The sequence below is a fragment of the Simochromis diagramma genome, unplaced genomic scaffold (genome assembly GCF_900408965.1).
Source record: "Simochromis diagramma unplaced genomic scaffold, fSimDia1.1 OVJJ01000343.1, whole genome shotgun sequence".
Classification (NCBI taxonomy): Eukaryota; Metazoa; Chordata; class Actinopteri; order Cichliformes; family Cichlidae; genus Simochromis; species Simochromis diagramma.
The window spans coordinates 11,373,517-11,390,031 of NW_024386831.1; the positions used below are offsets into that span (position 1 = coordinate 11,373,517).

Sequence of the window (16,515 nt, forward strand, 5' to 3'; positions counted from 1 at the left end):
ATGCTGAAATGTGTTTTTGTGACAGCCTGCTAGTAACAAAGAGCCTAAAGAGACAATTTAATTCATGTATTTATTTATCAGTTCATTTATGTATTTATTCTTTGAAAAGTTGTCTGTTATTTGTTGATAATACCTGGGTCCATCTCTTGCGTGAGGTGCCTTATTTATGCTGAAATTATTCATTAAAACTATGAAAGATCTCTGGAAAGCCTGGTGAACTATTGCGCAGGACCATTAAACATTACAAGAAAGTCTGGCTTCAAAGTGAAAGAAAATGTGAAGAAATGTGGGTTGGCTTGAGACTTTTCATAAAGAGAAGTCAAACAAATACTCTGGTTGGCAGACTGATGACTCATGAGAAGAAAATTGAAAAACTCTATTTGTTTCAACATGAATGCAAGAGGTACAGAAAACAGTTAAAGAAAACACAAACTTGTGATTTCTCATTCTTTAAAGCATTAATCATGCTCCAGAACAATAGAAATGTGTGCACTGACACTTTTTCAGTATGCTGATCATCAGTATCCTGTAGTCCCTAGAGTATTAGACAGTGCGATCAAGCATACGAAGATAATACACAGTCATTCCTATCTACCATTTAAGAGGTCCATATATCTCTGCATGTTTCCATAGATTCATATTTTAAACAAGAGGCAGGACTTCACCCCATCACTGTCAAAGTGCAGCTCCAAGGATAATCTGAAGCACTCTCCTCGTGGAGCCAATGTATGTACCCTTCAAGCTTTGCCTTCCTCATTAAGAGGATGGGTGAATGCCTTATATAATTCTAGTTAGTCCAATTCCCAATAAATATTTTGATTCATATCTCTTTAGGTAGTGTACAACATGTTGCTTCTTGTTGTGTTGTGCAGTATATGGGTAGGTTAATAGTATCAAAGTGAGCTAGTTTGTATTTTACCCCCCTTTTCTCTGTAGTTTGGCTCTCGGTTTTTAATTTTAGATACAGTTGTCTCTTTTCAACTATAGTTCAAGGGGTGACAAATGTCACTTGTATTATAGGTTATATATTACTGGCATTATGAACGACCAACAACAACATAGCTAGGAGGATGCATGCTTCTGACTTTTTTCTAATATTTAGCCGACTGTCTAGCACAAAAATGACCTGATGGTTAAGAGAAAGATCCACTCAGTTGATCATAGCCTTAGCTAAAATGCTAAAGTATACTTGAACATGCAGTCCTGTTGGATCCATATGAATACTGTAGCCTAATTTTCTTTAGCACTTTACCCCCAAAAACCCCCGTCATGTATCTGTGATTAGTTTGACATTTAATCCTGCACTATTGTGTGTATTAGGTCTAGTCCTACATTTCATGTAGAATAATACGAATAATAGTGAGTCGACAATAGATTAAATGTGTTTTTCCTTCCCCAGAAATCTCCCACTAGTTGAGTGCTCTTTTTCTTTCTATCCTCTTCTTCTATTTTTTTCCCCTTTTTCCTCCATTTATTTCCTTCTGAGGGTACATAAAATGCTTGTTTCCTCACTTTAGTTTATCCCACAATTCTACGTCACATGAGATATAATAGGTCACATGCTATGCTATAGTGATGGTGCTTTGTGGCAAGACGAGGTTTGCATATCTTGTGGATATTCTGTGGTGTTACAAGCATGAATAATCTGCTCTCATTATTCATTTAGTTTGCTACCTTGTGTTTAGGTTGCATTAAGAAGAAAGACAAAAATAATTCCTCTTTTAAAGAAGGGGAATAAATTCTCTGTTATATTTAGCTATTAAAAATTTATTGATAGTGTAACATTTTACTGGCAGTGGGTGTAAAATTATGGTTCGATGTCCATTTATAGGTCACAGGAGCTGTTTAATGAGACCACTTGTGCATACCCGATGTTTGAAGGGAAGTAACAGCAGAAAACCTTGTGCTAATTGAGAACTGAATGAAAACACTTCCTCTTTGTCTATGTCTGTTGCATATTAAAGAAATTCTCAATATAGCATAAGAAAGGACGTCTGATCCCCCACAAATGAGATATACTTTATATGTTCTTTATTGCCTCTGGTTGCCTTGAGCCCATCGGCACATTAGGATTGTTCCAGCAGTGTTTTGAACCGAGACTGAATGTCTCCCATATTCTTTGAACAGATGTCCACATATTTGAAAGCACTCCTTGTGTTTCATTAAGCGGTGAAGGAAAAGGAAAACAGTTCAGAGGCCACATACCCGAAAGTCTCCGTTGTCCTCATCTTTTCTAATTCACAAAATGTGTAAGAAGTGTATGCACTGTCACTTCTTTATCTGGTGTAAACCCCCATTGCTTTTGCTGTGCTGTCGTGTAAAAATGAAAGCTATTTATTTGTTGTTTCAGTACTGTTCCAACTCTGCTTCGTCTGCATCTCACTCCTGCTTTTTCTCCTTGCAGCTACAGAGAGTCAGCACACGTCACAGCACACTCACATGTTCATCATCCTCAATCCCTAAAGTAGTGGCCTCAAATCAAAGAACTTTCAATTTGTGTTTTTAGCTTCTAAAGGTTCATCAGTTGTTGCATTTTGGTACATAACCAAGGCTCACAGACTGTCACAGCTCACGCCATGAGTCAGATCAAATTGTCTTTTCCTCTGAGCTTAAAGTGATCGTATCAGTTGAATGATGTTTGTCCTGGGCAACAGGGAAACTACTAGTCCAATTGTACCGCCAAACACAGTCAGACATCTATTTAAACAGTGGGAGTATACAAACTGTTTAAAAGACTTGAGCCCAAGCGTTTTCCCACCTCATTCCTCACCTCCACCCTGCAGGTTTTCATCCCCAGTGTTAAACTGGACTATAGCCATGTTCAGTCTAGGTGTGGGTCCTTGGACAGGCGTGGCTACTCGGCAGGAGGTGGAAACGTGAGTCTTGTGCTGCAAGCCCATTGTGTCAGTGTTGTTGTCGGTATTATTTATGTGCCGTGCTGTGCTGTGTTTCCTCTGTGTTTTCCTGTTTTTTTTTTTATTTTGCCTTACTGTTTCTCAGTTTATAGTTAAGTCACTCATTCATTTGCAGTGCTCTTACTAGACTGCTCTTCATCTTTGCATTATTCTCCACCAGTGGTTTGTGTCCTGCAAGTAATGATACCAAGGGCTGAATGTGTCTGCCTCCAGAACCTGACATTTGACTAGTCTGCTGACTTAGCTTCTAAGGGCACTAGCCAATATTAGGATGTAGCCAAGTTATCAGGAGATTAGAAAAAATATATCCTTTTCGAAATGCGGGCATGTTAAAAAAAGCTAAGTCTTCGTCAGATGATAGCCAGTGGTTTCAGTATTGCATTTTACCAAATGCAATGTCTTTATGATCCCCATCTTGACTTTGTAACTGCATGCAGACACAGCCTGCTTGGACTACAAGTTCAAAAACAAAACAAATAAACCAAGAAAGCTTCTGGTACCAAAAGATCCTTCCTGCTTGTACATATTCATGTTTGTTACACTTTTATGCTTAATGCTTTTCTAATCCTTTATTGTATTTTGTACTGGACAGAGAAGCTCATCAAATCTTATTGAATTTTTCTTTATATACGATGAAAATAAAGCTAATAAAGGCTTTCTTCTTCATATGCAGAAACACACAGAAGAGAAAGTAGACTTAGTGCTTAACAAAATTAGCCCACTCATTGCTAGCAAAACTCTTGCCAGCATCTCTCATCCACAACAGGTAGCACGCTGCATGAAGCACTTGATTAAGACTGATTACAGCCATCTGAAGGCAGCAGGTATAGTGTGCGCTCCATCTGCAGTTTCTGATTTGAATAATGCACATTAACAATGCACAGTTACGCAAGCTTAATAACAATGAGACAGTTAAAACTTATCTCTTGACTTTATATCACTTCCCTCAGAATGATCTGTTCCCATAAAACCTCTTTTTATTTGATTCTTGCTACAGCAGCTGAAAAAAGTAGTGCCAGGAACATTTATAAGGTCAGTGCTTTTGGCACAGCAGATATTATCTGTTCAGGTGACTGTAGTGATTAAATTCATCTGTTGTGTAACAAGAAACAGCTATTATTCTGTGCCCAGTTTTACAATAGCGGCCTCAAAGTAGTGAAATCAGAGTTGGCATTGTGTGTATTATTCTGTATTCTTACATGTTACTTGTAATCGCTCGTCTTTAATTATCTGCAGAAAACCGACGTCAACCTAAAGAGACACGTGGTAGCACATTTGCTCATATATTGCAGCATCTTAGTTTTGAGAGTCTCAAATAGAGTGTCAGTACACATCAAGTGAAGAATAGCGCAAAGGCCGCTCAACTGACAGTTCCTGCAGATTTTTAGGACAAGCCCAGCACAAGTTAAGGTCGCTCAGGAGAGCGAAGGTGGAGAGCGGTGGTTGGCTGAGTTGCTGAACGTAAGGACATTAAATTGCAGATTAACATTTGCAATCAAACATTACTAAAAGTTGTTGCATATAACTGTGCATAATTTCATGAGAAGTGCTCTTTACTCTTCCCTCTGTTGCAAATTATTATATTTGGAGATTACATCAGCTCCCGTCAGTGTATAAAAGAGCCAGTTCGTATTGCCTCTGATAAATTAGACTTTAAAAAAACTCACTAGAAAACTGAGGCAAAGGTTTGAAAAAATTAAAGCCATAATTAACTATTAGTCAGAACATCTTTATTACATTTGATATAAATAAAGAAAACAATGTCATTTCTCCAAATTAAGCATGCAAACACTCAATTATTGCAGTTCTCTTTTGAGAAACAATTAAAAATGGATATCGTACTACTCTGCTAATGTGTAAAATCTACACCAATCATCGGCAACATTAAACCCACTGATTGCTTAAATAAAAAAAACATGTATCACAGTGTTATTACGAAAAGTGTTATAATTGTTTAGTAATCTTATTATGAAAAATGTGCAATTAATGAAGGTTCTTACTGTTAAAGACTTTGGATCCTTGTGTTCATCAATGATACTTTTACATGTATAACCTACATAAGAAGGCATACTAGCCTTTTTCAGTGGTAGCAGCCTTTCCCAGCAGACCAATGTGCTCCACCAGGCCACAAAAACTCTTCAGCAATGACTTTAAGAGACCAAAAGTCCAAGGTGACAATCCTGGCTCCAAGATCCCTAATGATGATCTGCAGCACACAGAAGAAACTTGATCCACAGAGACTCCAGCACACCAAAGAACCCTAAAGGACCCACTACCATCATCATACAGGGGCTCCATAAGCCCCAATGGGTCCAAGGTGCTTTGTACAAAGACCTTCAGAAAGATGGTTTTTAATGTTGTGTGTGTGATTGGTGTTTTCACTTCTTAGTAGAACTGATAAATTAAGCAATCAAACCAGATACATGCATTTTTCTTCAGATGCACTTATGTTCAGTTATATGAATAGGTCAAGAATTTGCATTTGCAAAAGGTACTGTGTTATGTAAGAAATCAACACATACCATACAAATGAAAAACATCAACAGTGGGGTTAACAGATGCCTAAGTGACATGACTACAGGAGCGATGTGCCAAACAGTAGCCTGATGTTCACCCACGCTGACACAAAGCACTTATAATCTCTTCTCTTTAAAACTCATATGGTATACTTTTGCTAGTCTTTTGCATGTGTAAGAGACTTGGTGTTCTTTGTCAGTCCACAGCTTCACAAAACAATAAGGCCACAACAAGGTATATAGTAGGTAAAGGCTGCATACAGTATTGTGTGCTTGCGGTGTGGTTTTTTTTTTATGTGACTTTCTATGTGTCATCTCACTTTTTCTGTCATTTTGTGTCTCGGGCCTTGTAAAGAGGGTTGAAATTACGGGACACAAAATCACTGGTTACAAAAGACATTTGTACTAAATAAGCGACACGGCAAAGGTTGCTGACCACAGGCGTGTCTGCGTGATTCATCTCAGGATGTGGTGTATCTGTCCTTGTTCATCGTGCTGTGATTAAAGCTTTATGTTTGCTGTCTCATCAGTTCACTCCTTACACATTTCTCTGCGGGTTGCTCTTCAGACCTCCTCGGTGTGTCCCTGCCCTCTCTTTGCCTTACACTTCTCACTGTTATGTGTATCTGTTCAGTTTTATAAATGGGACAAATTATTTTCAAGACATACTTACAGCTTGAAAACAGGTTGCTTCGGTTACAGGTACAATCTAGATCAGATGTATTCCTCTTGATAAATCAGGGGGGGGGACCTGATGATCTTGCCTTGAACTGTGGGCTCTAAACTTGCCTTTTCCTGACTGTGTTCCTTCCAGGTACAAATACAGAACAAGAAGATTGACTTGAGCCATGTGACCTCCAAGTGTGGCTCTCTAGACAACATCCATCATCGGCCAGGTAAAGGTTTGCAGTTCCCCTACAAAGAGGGCAACACTGCACTGCAGTGAGTGTGCTGTGACCAGAAGGTTGCTGCTGCAGTCCCTTACTTTAAAATATGAATTTTATATGTGGGATGTCCAGGAGGCCGTCGAACTGCTTAGATACACTTGAGCAATTTATCTAAATTTCATGAGCTTTTGAGTTCAGACTGTGGTTATACTGGAAAGCCTCAAGGTATGACTGCATGTGAAGCTAAAAATGTGAGTAGATAAGATGAACTGCATGCTCCCATTTTTTCTTTTAGTGACATAAGGAAGCGCATAGTAGACAAGCCAGACAGGTAAACAGTGTTGAGTTCAACATTCATCACCCAACTCTGTTTGATGCTGCTGGCTTACAATGCCAGGTAAACCCCAGTGCGCTTCCACCTGGTCTTATCATTACACGATAATACCAAGGGACACAGATTAGACGTTCTAAGACCGGTTTTCTTGTATTTGTTAGACAAAGAATTTCCTGCCCTATTTGAATGTATGTATTCATTTGGCAGTTTTTTTTATTAACTCCTGAAATAACATGTCAATCAGATGCAGCTCCTGGACCAGTCTGTATCTAAATTTGCAACAACAGTGGAAGCAAGCAGTAAACTGACAGCCTGATAGATGTGTCCGCAGGTGGCCGCATGTAGGAGGTGTTTTGGTTCCTGGCAGCATTTTCTGAAATTTGTCTTTATACCTTGAGTGTTAGAGTGTGGGATATGATGTTAATAAATTGGGTTACATCAAACCTGGAGAGGGTTTTACATTCAATTTAATGGTTGTTCATCCAAATTTCTGAAATGCAAAGTAATAAATTGCCTTCACAGTAATCCCTTAACATTCCTAAGTCCATAGGACTTGCACTAAAAGAAAACTTGCATATTGGTTATAGGGGTTGCTGTTGGTAAGTTTGAAATTTCTTTTCCATTAATACAACAAAATAAATTCTCTGATGCTGTAGGGCAGTGTGATGCTCTGTGACAGTCATGTTAAAAGCTCTACAATTAAAATCTAAATCATAATTATTAGATGCTATAAAAGTGGTTTTATGTTTTTTATTCTTCCGGATAACTGCACAGAACTTGTGCTTATATTTATCTGAATTGGCCTTTTAAATCATTTTCTGAATTTCCAGCTTAATTTACAGAATTGGAAACATTTAGTCTCACTACCAGTACTTTGGCAGCAAAGCCCCCTGCAGAAATATGGAATCCCCTTTTTATTTACCCATAGAGAGTATTGGACTGTCCTGCAGCGCCACCTGCTGTTCATTCTGCCATGTTTATTACAGTCTTTCGTCTATTCCTAAACTCTCATTGAGAAGCTACTGGGGTTTCATACTTTAACTCTGCACAATTTTTAACCTCACTCTCTCATCTGACCTTTAATAACTTCTTAATAAGGTGGGTGAGTCTTGAGTAGATATTAGGTGGATATTTGGTGACTAAGTATTCGCATTTTTTTTCACTTGATGCTGTTTCAATTTCAAAATTGAAATAAATACTTACAATTAATATAGCGCTCTTCTCACTTAATAGTTTTTACACTTCTTCTGCTTTTAAACAGGAGGTGGTAATGTGCGTATCGAGAGTGTGAAGTTGGACTTCAAAGACAAAGCCCAAGCAAAGGTGGGTTCCCTGGAAAATGCTCACCACATTCCTGGTGGAGGCCACGTCACGGTGAGTGTCAGCTCCATGCTTCTAATCAGCCATTTAAGGGAAAACATCAAGTTATTGAGAGATTGTCCTACTCATCAATTTAAATATAAGCCCTCATAAGTAATAGCCTTTACTCTCCCTTTACTCAATATTCACCCAAATCTCAGGCTGTGCAATAGTCAGAGAAATTGCAAAAAAAAAAAGCCCAAGGCCTACATCTCAGACTCAATGTTCATGACAGTACAATTAGAAAAGGATTGCACAGATACGTCTTGTCTGGAAGGTTGTCAGGAGAAAGCTTTTCTCTACAAAGAACATAGCAACCAAGCTCAGGTTGCATCTAAACCTGCAAGACTTCTAGAGCGTGTGTTTCAATCAGACATCATTTAGATGTTTAACTGTAATATACACTGTTCCATGTAGTCAAAACCAAAGCACAGCATATCAGCACAAGCACCTTATATCAATTCTCAAGCATGGTGGTGTGATGATTTGGGTTTGTTTTTGCCACAGGACTTGGGCACCTTGCACTCAGTCGGTCGACCGTGAACTCCTCAGTATAAGTACTCTATGTGAGGCCATCTGTCTGATAGTTAAAGCTTGGCTGAAACTGGGCAATGCAACTAGACAACTATCTTGTTGCATTGCAAACCAGAAAAAAGGTTTTCCAGGACTCTGCAGTCATGTGAAAAACTAAGAACAAGCAAACCAGAAAATTGGTAATAGAATCTCTGAGAAAACCACAATGAACTGATGCAACGTAAAGAAGAGTACGTCGTGTAGAAAATTATTACTTAAGATTATTACTGCTCAAGGTGGTTCTAGAAGATATTAAACCATGGGTTGTACTTGGTTTTTCACATGACTGCAGAGTCCTGGAAAACTTTTCTGTAGTAGCAATAACTTGAAATAATCATTTTCTGTATGACCATCAGTCTCTCACGTCATTGTGTGTGTGCATCTTAACTATTTGTTTCCATAGTTCTGTAGTCAATTAAGTTTAAATCTTACAAAACGGTGTTTCCACCAGGCCAATCTTCCAAAAACTTGCTGTATTCCTTTAGCAGTAAAGGTACAGTATATACATCAGTCCATACATGACTGCTCTTAATAAGTGATCAGTAATCCTCTGGAGGCATGGGAGTTTTTCCACTTGTTCTAAAGCCGTTTCTAAAATGAATCAATCTTTCATATGACGTCTGATAGTAATATTTGTTTTTCCCTATTCGCTTCTCACATCACACCATCTGCCTTTAACAGATTGAAAGCCACAGGTTGACATTTCGGGACAATGCCAAGGCCCGAGTAGATCATGGAGCCGAGATCATCATCCAGTCACCAGGTCTCTCTGGCTCAGTGTCTCCCCACCGCATCCGCGAAAGCCATCTATCATCCTCCGGGAGTCTCAACATGATGGATTCCCCACAGTTAGCAACCTTGGCGGAGGATGTCACTGCAGCTCTGGCCAAGCAGGGTTTGTGAACACTGGATCTCTGGAACGCTGCTCTGCACCCAAGACGTCCTCATCCTGATCCATTCAAACTTTTCCGCCCTCTCCTGCCACCCTAAAGCTGACTGATCACCGCTACTACTCAGCTAAACCGGTTCTAAGTAGAGACTCAAAGTAGGAGCTACTGTACTTTGGTCCTATTTATTCTGTTTTCTGTCTATTTTAAACCCAAACGTCCTATTTCTGATTGATTTTGATCTCCCTCGTTTTGAATGATGTTGCAAAGAAAAGTTTGCTGTAACCTCTAAATAGTGGGGACAAAAGATTGGCTTTACTGGTCTTGGATCAGTGTTGAAGAAGCAACAGCCTTTTTTCTACTTTGAATAAGAAATAACGCCACGACAACCACACCGCACGTATTGCTCTTGTTCAGTAAACGTGCATGGACACCCTATCAAAACACGCATCCTTACTGCAAGTCATTCTTGTCATCCAATATATAATATATTTATCAAATATATATAGAAACATGTATAAAATAAAGGTTCTTTGCCATCTACATGTCCTGAAAACATTTTAAAAGGAAGTGACAAAAATGGCTAGAAAATCTGTAAAATTGCATTTATGCAAGCAACTAGGTCATGTTACCACGAGCATGTATGGATTCAAGTCTTAAAAGAGGCTATTTTGTAATTTAAAATAAGGATTTTAGTAAGTTATTTCCTCATTTATTGGATAAAAATTAAACAAGTTCATGTTTTGTAGTTAATAGTTGTTTACAGTGTAATGCTTGGTGACAATGTCAGACAGCTGATTTGGTGTTGCTAAAGAATGCATCTCAGTCATGTCAAAGTGCATCACACACTTGCACCTGCTCAGCGGTTCAACGCAGAAGCCTGTCCATACATCACAGCAGTATTAAACACTGGCACTCATTCGACAAACATCCTCAAAAGGAAAGTCTGTTCAGACGCAGCTCACAAGAATAAACAGCACTGACATTTCTCCAGTATTACAGGCTGACATTGCCCTCATCGGGACTGCCGGAACCACAGAGGAGATGCTACAATTTGCGACCTGATATTTAGCAGAAGATGCAGCTACTCTGAAATCTGTCTGTGCGTGTGCTTTTTGGTGCAGGTCCCCTGCTGTTTTACAGCGGACGCTACCGTATCTGGATGTTTTGTTGCAATATGCGGGAGAATAAATTGGACAAAAATATTTTGAAAAATCCTAAAAGTTAAAAAGACTCAGTCAACTCCTGTTATGTCTGTTAGGAAAAAAAAAAAAGTGTTTGGGTGATCTAGTTTCTTTTTCAGACACCATTTGTGGTATGCCCCGCCTCCTGCCCACTACTTACTGCCCTCACCTGCAACTGTTTGTTTGCTTCCGTGTTTTTTCTGCATTCCCCATCTCTGTGTGCCCCTTCCCCACCTCCTACTCCAACCTACAGCAACTGTAAATGTATTTAAAAGGTCAAGTAGATGTACGCAGTTTTTCTCTTGTTGATATGACACCAGTTACAATAATTAATGACAATAAAACGACCAAAAAATGGGAAAAAAAGTGACGTGCTTGTTTTGTTTTCCGCTAACCAGAAAAAGCACCGCGTATATAACTTCGAAATGTCAAACCACTTCCTTTTGAAAACATCTGGCTTAAAATAAATGTCCAAATATCAGCGTACAACACACGGAGTCAAAAAGAGGGAAATTAAATGGGAGTGTGAAAAGTTTATTGTGAAATGGCAGAGGATACAATAAGTTAAGACTTAGGGAGGGTTAGATTGGAAGAGGATTGAATTCATTTTGATGGCCAGTCCTGGGCCAAACGAGTCACTTTACTGGCAGATAGAGAGCCAGACAGGCAGTAAGTGGGGAGGGATGGTCATCGTTATTCCGCCTTCCCATCCATCACTGTTCCTCTGTGACGAATATAAACCCCAATGACACTGCGGGATTTTGGTGAAGATAACGAAAGAAGCACCTCATGAGTAATCAGGATAGCTTTCCAAGTGACAGGAGGAGGAAGAGAGGAAAATAAAAAGCACCAGTTTGGACAAAAGAGGAAAAAGAAAGTGTTGAAAAAATAAAACAAGGATTCAGGAAATGATATCTCATAGTCCTTTGATCCCCCTGCTTCCACAGATGGTACAGGAAGCAGCGAGCGAATGCAGCGACACCATGGGGTCTGCACATGTACGATGCTCACCACCACGGTGGCAGGGTCCTTACACAGACATGATGTGCTTGACGAAGGCTGCGGGCGAAGGCCGGGGCGGGAGACAGGAAAAAAAAACAACAAAGGAAGAGAGGGAAAACTGAGTGAACTGGAAGAAAAATACATTTTCAAACTTCCATGAAATAAACATATGTTTAATTTACTAAATGTGAAGACTGACACTGCAGTTTCTCTGTTAACACCCTCATCATTCATTACATTTTCTTTGCTGATAAAAAGCACTTTGTTCTTTGCTGTTTACATTTTATGAGCAAATCACAAAGTAAGAAACTATCTCTGCTGTGGTTGTTTCTAAGATATTGTTTTCTGTGATTCACAGCATTTAAAGTATGAGAGTTTGTACTGTCTATAATAGCTTCATCTATTAAGCTACACTTTTTTGTCTAGAGGACAGATGACACTAGAAAAGGTTTGACAGTCACTTCTTTAAGACTATAAGAGAGACTTACACGAGGCTAAGATACTGTGTGTTAACTCCAAAAAGTCTGGATTGAACACTTCTATTAATATCAAAGAAAAGCAATGACATCATCAGGGATGTGAAGCTCCGAGACAGAAGGAGTCAAATAGTTCTCACAGATTAGATTAAGCAAAACTTGTAAAGTAATTCTCACATAAGATAAAAACAATCTATAATAATAGAATTAATAATTATTATGAACAGTGTGAATACTATCAGCAGCAGTAATAGTATCATCATGTTTTTATGTAGCTGTTGTTGGACTGTGTGGCTCACCCTCATAGTTGACACAGCCGTTCTCATCCTCTTGTCCTGCCATGAGAGCGTCAATCTCAGCCTCTGTCATCTTCTCTCCTGCAGGGGGAGGCAGAGGACATCTGATATTAACAACACACAAAGCGACTCGGGCACGCACCTGAACAGATCGAAGGAAACGCATCCTAGGCTGACTCACCGAGTGTTGACAGGACAATACGCAGCTCAGCACCCATCACTGTGCCGTTGCCCTCCTTGTCGAAGACGCGCAGACCCTCAACATAGTCTTCAAATCCTGCCTTGTTTGGGCTGTTGATGATGGCCTGGAGCATGGGCAGGAAACCCTCAAACTCTACTCTCTTGCTGGCCATGTCTGCGTGAAAGGAGGTAGAGTAAGTTGGATCTAGAGGTGACACTAAATGGAGGCTCAGAGTTCTAGAGCTTCAGCAGGTTCACGATTGAGCACAGCGCAGTCCTATTTTAAGGCACATTTATTACTTTGTTTATTTATTTATTAGGTCATTTGTCATTTTGATCTTGATTGCAGTCTTGAGTTTGCACAAATCTGCACCTACACCATCATCTGTCTTCTTTCAGTTGCTCCCTTATTCAAAGGGGCTGCCATGGCAGATTCACATATTGGATTTAGCATAGGTTTTTATACCACATGCCCTTCCAGGGATTTGTGTCTCCTCCTGGTCTTGAACCAGGGATCTTTCTCATCTTAGGCAAATATGTTAACCACTATAATAATATAGTTCTTCTGTTAGTTTAGAAGACAAAGTGTGTGTGATTAAAAACAAACAAAAAAGTTTTAGATCAGGCTACGTTTTGTACTGAAAAATACAAGACGTGGACAAGTGTGAGCATGTATTGCATAGCTCTGTGCTACACTTCACAGTTTGGGAGAGTTTATGAATGAATATGACAATGTTGACCACTAGCTGGCAGCATAAACAATTTATTATGCCATTTCCTCAAAGGCACAGACCTGTCCACAATATAAGACACTTTTGATGAGCAGACGATCATTTCTCAATTCTTTGAACATGACTGCTTCCAGTCAAAAAAGCAGCTACTGATAATTTCTCTCTCATCGTTTGTGTTTGACAGCAGCACTGTACACCTCTTTTGCATATTTTACCAAAAACCCAGAGCTATCCATTAATGTTTACCACACATATTATTAAAATCAGTTTAGACAAATTAGCCTGTTGAACTATGCCTCAGTTAGTAATGTTCCTTGTTGTAGCCCAGTGACGACAGCATGTCATACTGGCATCAATACAAAAAGCAAATTGCTAACTTATCTTTATTGGGATTAGAATGAATCTAGTCATGCATTTCATGCTCCCTAACATCTTCTGTAGCAAACCTTTAAGTGATCAAGTGAGGGAGCAGTTACTAAATGTCATTACTGTACCATCAGCAGAGGGGTTTCCCAGCAGTTTGGTCACCTCCTTGTTGGTGGGGTTCTGTCCCAGAGCGCGCATGATGTCAGCAATCTGGTTGTAAGCCACCTTGTTGTCACCCACCCTGTCGAACAGACCGAAGGCCTCCCTGTAGTCTGTTTAACAGAAGCAAGAGAGGATTTTGCCAGCTTAATGATCCATAATTTCCATTTTTATTTTATCTCGAAGTTGGTAAAGTTTATAATCATTATAGTTTGCTAATGTCTTTATCGTGGACGGTAAGACATTTCTGTTATATTCCTTCTAACTGTAGAATTTCTTTATTAAACAGAAACTACAGCAATGCAAAAACCTATTTAAAGAAGAAGAACTGCATTTGGGGCACATTTACATTTAATTGCATAAAAATAGCACTAACCTGAGGTATTGCAATATTTTTGCATTTATGTTTGTATAAAAAGAAGCTTGTGATGTTTATTTTATAGACTAGCACAGTTACTCATCAATATATGTGATATGCATTGTCATCTGATTGTATGTATATGCAAACATAACATATCTTACTTCAAAAATTGAAGTTATAGTTTGTGTAAATGCTTTTTTTAAACCAAGTCACTAGTTTATATTTCAGCCTTAGCTGTTGCCTGTCAGCAGGTGGAGACAGCTATGCTACAAACTGACAAGGAAAATATCTAACAAGTGCAAGACATCCCAAAAGGTTGTGGTATTACTGGCTGAATAGAGTCTCTCCTGCCGATCTCATCACCCCTCATACTATTTCCATCTCAGCTGTCTCCTTCTCTCTCAGTCAGCGGGGCAATGGGCTCTTTTAAAAGACCACCTTGGAATTGATAAACATAGCTGAGAATATGAGCTCCTCCTTTTAAAGGCAAGGCCCTCTGTGGGCGAGCTGAGTAAAAGTAGGGAATGCTGACTGCAGTGTAACAAGCAGCCTGCCAGACTTCAGGTTTGGTCATGTGGTTCCAACCAACAGCACACAGGTGTTTCTATCTGTCAAACACTACACTATCATTTTACTGTGCTTCCATCTGTAATCTTTAAATCTTCCGATCTTTTCTTTTTTTTTCTTGGTTTTTTTGGCTGTTGGCTCTTGGAACACAATGAGATATCGCTGATCTAGTGACACAGAGTTCTAAAAAGCATGTAAACAAGCTAAAGTTAATATCTGGTCACAGGGATTTGCTGGCTTGATTTGTGACATGCGACCCTTTCGTTATTAAATGATGCTCTTTACAGCCAAACTGTGATGTGATCAAAATGCTTTTTAAAATGCAATCTGAGTGTTTTTAACTTGACACCAGTTGTCCTATTTATTTTTACTAACAAGTTCAGTTAGTTGATGCATTTGTTGCCAGTGTTTTTCATGCAAGAAGCCACATGTTTAACCACATATGCGGTTTCTTATTCAAGCATGCAAATCAGTCAAGCTTCTGAAACCGTAAAAGTCTTCCTAAGACTGACTGTACGCATAAAGTGTTTCTGAGCTTCATTAGCCACAAATGGGCTTCAGAACGGATTTGATGGCTTTGTGGAATTTCAAAATACAAAAATGAATGAGGTGTCCAACTGTCATGGATACGCTGAGACCTGTTATGATGTCTATTGTAGTTTTTTTTTTTTACATTGCTGTACTCTGTTATTTCTCTTTTGCTCCCTGTATGTTGTTAAATTGATGGAATTTGCAAGTCACATTTTATGATAAAGGCAGATTTTCAGATTTCTCTGACGGAGGGCCAGCTGAGTTTTGTGGACTGTAAGTAACAGTATAGAACTGAGGTGAATTGAGTTTTACATACCTTCAATCTGGTCTGCGCTGAATTCCACCTACAAGCCAATATAAAAGCAACATTTTAGTAAAAAAACATGGAAAGACAAAAGTTATCACTTGCCATGTAATTAACATCACATTTGTATTCAAACAACGTGATCAGGCATTTATTGTGCCCTAAACAATCACATCAAAACCAAATTTAGCTTCATATTATGCCACATATGTAGGTCCATCTTTAGCTACGTTAACATGTCCACATTTGGTGGCACTCTGCATTGCCATCACATATTAGTCCCTACTCTGATAGTCCAATCCAGAGAGCCCAGGGTGTGGTCTAAGAGATCTAAGACATGGTGCGCTATCCATGGTCCCACTCATTCTCCCCAATACTCTGCACACCTTTTATTGTGGTCCTGCCAACCTGCAGTTGCTCTCACTGACTCTCAAGTGCGTATAAGCTTATAGATATTCAAAACATTCATATAAATGTAATAAATGGTGATTGCCCCTCCCCCGCCACTCCACCAAGCTCTTTCTCCATTTAGCAAAAACACTGCATCCGTCTACTTCTGTCATGCAACTTTATGAGTAGAGAGAGAGAGATAAATCCCAGTTCTTCCTTCCTCGGTATCCAGCACCCCAGTGTAGATCTGGTTAGGCCTTCACAGGTCATTGTACCTTGATGGCGGAAAGGTCGACAGCGGGAGCTGCGGGAGCAGGGGCTGGCTCGGGCGCTGGTGCAGGTGCGGGCGCAGGTTCGGCTTTCTTTGCGGGAGCCTTAGCGTCCTTCTTGGGTGCCATTTTTGCTGATAGTAGAACTACTTTGGCCCTGAAGCACAGACAATTCCCGGATCGGGTGACACACAAAGACTGTAGCACAGACTGAGCACAGAGGAAGAA

At 39.5% G+C, this 16,515-nt stretch overlaps 2 protein-coding genes across 2 annotated transcripts in view; one reads left to right on the forward strand and one right to left on the reverse strand.

The window, feature by feature from the left end:
- The window catches only part of map2 (microtubule-associated protein 2), a 100,820-nt gene extending 91,061 nt beyond the window's left edge, over positions 1 to 9,759 (forward strand). Inside the window, exons 18-22 of the mRNA XM_040028405.1 lie at positions 2,784 to 2,876; positions 6,246 to 6,327; positions 7,240 to 7,251; positions 7,914 to 8,026; positions 9,266 to 9,759. Of these exons, the coding sequence (XP_039884339.1) occupies positions 2,784 to 2,876; positions 6,246 to 6,327; positions 7,240 to 7,251; positions 7,914 to 8,026; positions 9,266 to 9,487 (522 nt within the window). The 3' untranslated portion in view covers positions 9,488 to 9,759. The remainder of the gene's footprint in view (positions 1 to 2,783; positions 2,877 to 6,245; positions 6,328 to 7,239; positions 7,252 to 7,913; positions 8,027 to 9,265) is intronic.
- Positions 9,760 to 11,173: 1,414 nt separating this feature from the next.
- On the reverse strand, positions 11,174 to 16,515 carry myl1 (myosin, light chain 1, alkali; skeletal, fast). Its single transcript, XM_040028370.1, has 6 exons — positions 16,294 to 16,515; positions 15,641 to 15,668; positions 13,835 to 13,978; positions 12,611 to 12,784; positions 12,433 to 12,510; positions 11,174 to 11,714 (listed from the first exon to the last, which is right to left on the reverse strand). The coding sequence occupies exons 1-6, from the start codon at positions 16,414 to 16,416 to the stop codon at positions 11,686 to 11,688; spliced, it is 576 nt and encodes a 191-aa protein (XP_039884304.1). The 5' UTR covers positions 16,417 to 16,515; the 3' UTR covers positions 11,174 to 11,685.

Bases quoted from the DNA above. Each gene is read 5' to 3' on its own strand.
- myl1 (XM_040028370.1), bottom strand. From the start codon at position 16,416: ATGGCACCCAAGAAGGACGCTAAGGCTCCCGCAAAGAAAGCCGAACCT. The intron at 12,785-13,834 runs GTACAGTAATGA...CCTTTCACGCAG, and splicing joins GGGAAACCCCTCTGCTGATG to ACATGGCCAGCAAGAGAGTA. The intron at 11,715-12,432 runs GTGAGCCACACA...CTTCGCCCGCAG, and splicing joins CGGCTGTGTCAACTATGAGG to CCTTCGTCAAGCACATCATG.